Source organism: Oryzias latipes, chromosome 13, assembly GCF_053564925.1.
Source record: "Oryzias latipes strain Hd-rR chromosome 13, Olatipes_Hd-rR_3.1".
Lineage (NCBI taxonomy): Eukaryota > Metazoa > Chordata > Actinopteri > Beloniformes > Adrianichthyidae > Oryzias > Oryzias latipes.
In genome coordinates this window covers 30,926,675-30,934,177 of record NC_136249.1, presented here as the reverse complement: position 1 = coordinate 30,934,177, position 7,503 = coordinate 30,926,675, and the positions used below count along the sequence as shown (strand labels likewise).

The window sequence follows — 7,503 nt, the reverse complement described above, 5'->3', positions numbered from 1 at the left end:
GGTATTTTTATTATCTTAAGATTCAGCTTCGGCAGTGCAGATATGTTGTGGATGCCTGCAACTGCCTGCAAAATTAAATCAGCTTTCAAAAGACAACTTTGTGACTTCACGGAGAAAGACAACAAAGGGCATCTTTCTTTCTAAGAGCACAATTTAGGTAATTATTTGTGTAATCTGAAGCCAACGGGGAGAAGAAAAATAAAAACCATCCACAAAACCACGGATACTTTGTGAAGTTTAATGTTAAACTGCATGACATTTTTTTCCAACACTTCAGACACATTGTTATTAATTACAACAAACATAACCTGAAAAGCAAAAACAAAAACAAAAACATTTTCACATCATTTCATTACTTCAGTTTGGGAGGAGCTCATGAGGCTAATCATTACTCTGCTTTTGTCCTTCCCATGTATCATACAATAGTCATCAAAACAAATGTGCAGTGGGTTTGTATAAATGTAAGTGGTAAAAAATATGAAAAATTAAAGCTACATAGTTCCATTTTACAAAACAACAAGCTAAAAAGGTTAAAAGACAAAAACAGAAAAATGACATTTTAATGACATTCAAAAAAATAATCCAGTGAATGCTTCCAAGACAGCATTTCCACCGATATAATAACAAATAAAAAATACTGGCAAGGAGGGATGTCATGAATAATAAATGTGTCACAAAAAGACAAAGATGTGTTTCAGTGTTTTTCTTTTTCTATACAGTGGGTACAGCAATAACAAACTCCTTCAGTGGTTCAAAGCGGAGACCACTTCTGAAACTAAATGCTAGCACACACATCGAGCCATTGCAAGACAACAAGGTGAGCATGGGAGAGAGTCTCACACTATTTTTTTTACCCTTATCCCCCAAATACCACCACCGTTATGAGTAAACACTAAGTTACCTTTCAACATCGCAAGGATTTTAATTTTCACATTAAGCACAAACACAAGTTTTTAATCTTTTTTTTTTTTACAAACATCTGACATGGCAATAACAGAAATCGTGAACGGTCAGTTTATGAAAATTTGCGGTGTCTGGAGGGCATGTGTGTAGGAGGCAGTATCCTGAAATTGGCTTGTCAAGCACGTTAGCTTATGAATGGTATGAAATCAACAAAGTATATCATAACCTCTAAAAATAAGTGCTATTGTTTTACAGCTAAGCATTCTCTAAAAAAATACTGCAAGCTTCTCTTTTCACTCTTCATTTCTGCGTCTTTTTGCTTTATTAGTACAAATCACACCCCCAAAATAACATTTAAATATAGTAAACATGCGGACTTGTCCTTGAAAAGCCTTTCTCTATTTAAATTATGAAAAGAAACTTAAAAAAAAAGACAAAAGTGACTAATTTCTTTGAAAAATGTGATTGTCTTCACCTTCAACACCTGCTTTGAGGAAAACTGTTGCACAAGATCGCCAATGAAAAGGACCCACACAGAACCTGAGTTTCTGCAACAAACTCAAGCTTTTTCATAAAGATATGGAAAAAACAGCATAAGCTAAAGCGATAATGTAAACTGGGAAAGTGTAGCACAGCGCCAAAGACCAAACTCCTTTTTTCTGTTTCCCACCAAATGAGGTTGTTGCAATGTAAACGCTGGTTTGGAAGCAAATGACTGAAAATGTGTTTTATTTTTCGTAACTACCGATAGATAACGTAATGATCAGGATGGATTATTGTACTTAGGGAGAGAGTCAATACTTCTGAATCTCAAGCCCTTTTTTTTGCTTTGCACCTAATGAGGGTGACATTCTCCTCCAAAAGCCCCAAAAGCCAAGAGTCATCATAGCAGAGCGATCGTAAAGGGGTATGAAGGATTCAGTTGAAAAACCTGCCAATTCACACTTCACATACCAACCCCGTCGTTAACTGTAATTAACTGGGTAGTCCATGTCATCGTAGATTAATAGTCAGTTTTACAAATTACATGACATTTCATTTGCTTTTTTTTCCACCAGATCACACGTACAGTACAGTATATGACTTTCAAAGAAGCAAGCATATGATCGACGGACAAAGAGAACACGAACAAAAGAAGCACGCAGCGCTAAAAGGTGGAAAAGAAAAAGGAAAGAGAACAAAGTGGGTTTCTTTCTGTACACGGTTGGAAGGCTGGCAAAGAAGCAAAAGGAGGTGAGGGAGCGATAGAAGCAGCGGACAGGATGAGTGGGCACGTGAGGGGTGAAGGCAAGAGTGGTGGAGGTGAGCCGTTGGTAGTGACTAGCATCACGGGTGGGGTGGGGGTGGGGGTGGGGGGGGTCCTACAGCACACATCACAGGGGACGGCAGGAGATCTAGGGGCTGGAAGACTGTAGGTGAGCGGTGGATGCTCAGCAGAGAAAGTGTTGGTGGCGCCGTCGAGTTGCCTCTTGAGGAGTTACACGGATTGCTCTTTGGGGAAAGTGAAGGGAGCTCGGGGGCCGTGCGCCGGGAAGCTGGTGTTGGAATACATGGGCTCGTTGGAGGGCTGCTGAGCATAGGGATGCTGGGGCAGGAAGGTAACAGGAGGGTAGGTGGGAGCGGGCAGGGACTCGGGATGGGGCTCCGCATTGCAGGCGCGTTGGTAGCTCATGTATTCAGCTGCGTTCAGCTCCTCTGGATGCCTCCCCGGGTCCTACAGAAGACAGAGAAGATAAAAGAAGTACAATGACCACACATCCATGCTCATCATATTCTGAACAAAAAGCCAGAAAAGAAGATTTTGAAAAACTTGTAAACTCATGACATGTATGACAGGAACATTTTTCAGCTTGGCAAATTAAGTTTTTTTAAAAAGAAAACCTTCCACACACCATTGTATTTGCACCATTCTTCCATCACGTTTGAACTGAACTCCCACATACTCCTCCAACAATGATGAACCAACCCCCGACAATATATCCCAGTCACTGTCTGTATATGAGAACTGGACCGAGTGAGTTTGAAATCACCAATGGAAAATAGATTACTACCGACTCCAACAAACTTCAGTTAATTTGGTTGCCCATTTATTATGATATGGGCATCAGCATGTTGGAGCCAGACAATGTCAGTTAGCAGTGATTGGTCCGATTGGTTTAAATTGTCATTTCAATGGCAACCACTCTTGCCAATCATGTTGGAAGACCACGCCTCTTCCAATTTAAAAGCAGGCTCTGTCTTTTAAACATTTTGCACATTTGATGCAAGACCACATACTGTTATTGAGGAATCTGAATGGCCAGTTTATGACTTGGAAAAACTTGCACTACAGAAAATGCGGATTTGCAACAACAAGTTAAAAGGGTTTGCCGGTTAGAATGCTCATTTTGACAAACATATCCATTCATGAATTTTCTTAACCCTTAACCTTAACTTGTCTTGGGGGTGTCACTTAGTCCACTTCTAACTTACAGTCAATGGTTCAACAATTTTTTCATTATATTTTTTTCTGTATGCAAGCTATTCGAATTATAAACTGACCAATCAGATAAACTCGTTAAAGTCGGTGGAGCTGCTGGCCTCCACATCCAGCGTTCAAAGTGTTTGATTGACAGATTTCATGTAACGACTTCCAACAAGTTCAATTCTGATTGGTAAGAGTGGTTGGCAACAAACTATGTGACTCAGACTTAGACTGACTTGGAAAAATCACTGCTACTGATGTCGTCTGGCTCCAATATGGCGGCGTCTATATTGCAAAAAAATGGCAACTAAAAAGAATGAATTATGAAAAGAGCCGATGGTAAGCCATTTCTGCGGGTGACGTCACGCTCACTAGGTCCAGTTCTCAAACCAGTCAATGGAATCGACTCGTTCCCAACACAACAACAACCTTTGAGCTGAGAACTAATGAGCACCACTTCCAGTGTCTCTGGAAAGTTTGCCACTGTTATCGAACCAAACAGATGGAAATTGGGTTTTATTTATTCTGCAACCTCGGATTCAGGAGGAATTTTCAGGAAGATGATTGCTTGCATAATTTAGATGGATTAACCTATTTGGGTTTTTTGTTTTGTTTTTTAATTCTCTATAATGCTAAAAGATCAAATTGTTCAAGCAATTCATAACAGCAGCAGCTGTGGCTTTAAATGGGCCATATGTCTGCTGAGAGAGAACTCTCAGGCAGCCATTTTTAATGGAAGTTCAGCAGCAACGCTTTAACAGTTACTTTCCATGTCAAACAAGTGTGGAAACAGAGGAGGCTCTGACATCTCAGTCTGGATTTTTATCGGGTTGCCTAAATAATTCATTAAATGATTAAATAGATTCAGTAGAGGAGGGGTGTTGCCGGAGTTTTGTGGTGCAATGGGGACTTCTATGTGAACAATGGCAGAAGCAGCCCTTTATCATCCACATCAATAATAAAATGAAACAAAAAATTTTAGAGCAAAGCTACTGGAAAAGCCTTTTGAATGGGATGTAAAGCACTTTGAAAAGAAGTGCAGCTTCCCTGGATTACTGTGACCTGAATGACTGAGAGCCTGCGTCTTACAGATGCCACATGCAGACAGAAATCTTTGAGGCATTCTTCCCACCAGACTTTGTAGAAGTGACTCGTTTGCATTCCTGCCACAATCAATCTTTGCAAAACAAGAGTGCCCATTGTTCTGCCATTGCATCACAAAGCTTCAAGGGTCCATTGTTTGACAGCTCATCCGACGAGAAGAATGTTGTGCTTCCAGCTCAAATGGCAAAGCAATATTGGCTTTAGATCTTTAAGGAGCTTTGCACGCTGAGTCTCTCAGGGTGTTTCTCAACATGGAGATGATCCTGGGAGTCCAGTTACCTGACTGTAGGACACCAGGGGTGGTTGTCCTATTTTACAGAGCAGAGAAAGTTATGAGTCTCGTGTTGCTGCTGTGTTTTGAAGGGAAATTGTTAAAGACATAAAGGCTGATTTAATGTTATAAATCTTGCTTTTTTAAAATGAATTACGCCCCTGCATGCATCGGTGTAGGAGGGAAGGAAGATTTTCCTGGGATGATAATTGCATTTTTGTTACTTAATTTGCTTCCTCCTCCTTCTTGTCAGAGTGAAATTGGTCATTGAAGGTTTTAAATCTGGGCTTCTGATTGAAAACATGACTGTTGAGCCAAAACCAATGCTTCAAAATCCTTAAAAACACTGTAGATGAATACCTCAAAGCACAGAATTCATTTTTCATTGTTTCAAATTTTGAGGGACAGTTTAAAGTTTCTTTTATAACATCGTGATTTTTTTAAATCTTTTTGTGGTTACGTACCTTTCTAGACTGTTTATAAAAACCTATACCTTTGATTTGAAGATGCTAATCTTCTGTAGAGGGATAACTGTTTATATGAACGTATACTTGCAGGGTTCTCAAAGTTGGAATAGTTACACATGTATCTGTAGACTAATATTTGGTTTTCAGATTCTCTTCTTGCTCATCTGCAATTGTGTACCTAGAGACAACAGTGGGTTCCACCTCTGAACCCTAAACCAACTAAAGCACAGCAAGTGTGTCATGCCCTTGGAACCAATCAGAGGAGGCCTAGCTTCAGCAAAAGTGAAAATTGATCCAATGTGGACAGTTTCAGGCAGCATCCCTTTACAATGAATGCTATGTGACCATTTAAAAAAAACATTCTGATGTAAAAACAGACAAATTTAAGAGAAATAGAATTTGACACTGCATCTTGAGTCAATTGGCCTGACCTGCATGAAAGCTGCAAAAGAAGATTATACAATAGATTTGAAACTATGTTACAGATACCTTTTAACAGCTTTGGACTATAATATTCACTTAATGCTAACTTTGGGGTAAAAATAAGAAGAGCTAAGTTGTCATATAACACAAAGACAGGGTTGTTTAAGAATTCTGATGGTGTACAAGTGACGAAATTCATCCAAAGAACAGAAAGTGTTGGACTCTCAAGCTTTTCGTCATTCTTTCAGCTGCACAGTTGAAGTTTGGCCACAAAAAAGACGTTTCTAAAGGACGCTGACCCCAAACACTCATCAGAAACTGCTGTTATGCTGAAAAGTCAAATAATAAACAGCAGTAGGTCTGCCTGCTGGAAGTATGCTGATAGCATAAACATGTTAAGGAAGAACAGATGAGAGTAACGCATGAAAAAAAAAGTTTTACAGAAGCTTTTGTTTTGAGTTTCTTTGTATGACTTACATTCTGTTTTGATTTCAGAGAAACCACATTAAATGGAAACCTTTCTTTTCTTTTTGAACTCCATAAACTCCTTCCTAGAGGAGACCAGTTCAAAGAAATCCCAGAGAATCTTCTTTTGAAGTATATTTTCAGGAAAATAACCATTAAAGCTTTTTAGAAACCCCCTTACACAGCGAGTTTCCAATTTTAAAAGGTAGAAAAAAAGAACACAAACATCTGTCATCCTGTTTTACTCAACAAAGTTTTCTTCTTGGAGATACATTGCATTTTTTTTTAGCTCAAATAACCAGATGGAATGATGAAATGACTTTAAAAAACGTGCAAAATAAAAGAATGAAAATGGAAGAAGACTTACGGATGTTCCTCAAGCATCTCTACATCTACGTAAACGATGAGTCCGACTCTAAAAATGTGGTGTAGGCAAGAAAACCACAACAAAACTTTAACTTATTGTATCCACAGCACAAAACATGCACTCGTGGATGTCAGTTTAACACACACAAAAAAAAACCTGCCAGATCACAACATGGAGAATATTGAACATGAGGAATGAGTCCAAGAATTCAGAAACTGCATTCAGGTGAACATGTGGATAAAAAAAATGGGTGAAACCTGGTAAATCACACAGTGAGGGATGATAGTGACACGACTACAGCAGAGCTGAAGAAGACAAATGAGAGGAGAGGAGAGGTGAACATGTATGAAGATAAGCTTTCATGCACAGCCACAGATGTGCAAGAAAACTGCACATGATCTGCATTTTGGAGACAGTGAGAACAGCAAAGCTAATTTTTGTTGACGCATGGAGGATCTTCCACAAAAGTTTTGGGTTTGCTTCTCTTGTGTTATGTTTTGAACATTGTTTTGACTCAATGGTAGGTGGCTCTAACTCAACTTCTTGCAATTTTAATTTCTGCAAGTCAGAAAGTGTGTGACATGTGATAGAACTTTATGAGGGCTCATGATCCAAGAACTTGAAAAAGGGCTGATTGACGTCATTGCCATACGTCCAACGTATTTTCTACGAATATTTCTACAAATATTTTTCTTAATCTGCTATACTTCTTCACAGGGTTGCCGGAGCCTGTTGAGCAAAGGGAGGGTACCCTGGCAGGTCGCCAGTCTGTTGCAGGGTACACAATCAATGCCACACACACTCACACACCTAGTGACACTTTAGAGTAACTCATTAACATATAAAGCCCATTTTTCGATGGGGGGGAGAAAGCCGTATTCCTGGTAGAAAACCCATGCATGCACAGGGAGAACATGCAAACTCCACAGCTGAGATTCAAACCAGGGCCTTCACGCTGTGAGGCAAGTGCTGACCACTACACCACTGTGAAAAAGGAAATAATTTGAATCCTTTATCAACCCTAAAAGTTCAACTTTAA

At 39.4% G+C, this 7,503-nt stretch overlaps 1 protein-coding gene across 8 annotated transcripts in view; it reads right to left on the bottom strand.

Annotated features, from left to right (window-relative positions):
- Positions 1–222: 222 nt before the first annotated feature.
- nectin1b (nectin cell adhesion molecule 1b) overlaps positions 223–7,503 on the bottom strand; it is a 216,925-nt gene continuing 209,644 nt past the window's right edge. For 6 of the 8 annotated variants that reach the window (XM_078929723.1, XM_078929724.1, XM_078929721.1 and 3 more), the window contains one exon: positions 223–2,617. Coding sequence is in view for 6 of the 8 variants with exons in the window: in XM_078929721.1 (XP_078785847.1) it covers positions 2,381–2,617 (237 nt within the window). In the remaining 2 variants the exon portion in view is untranslated. Of the gene's footprint in view, positions 2,618–6,464; positions 6,513–7,503 lie in introns of all 8 variants that reach the window. The other 2 variants (XM_078929722.1, XM_078929725.1) reach the window with 1 other exon arrangement.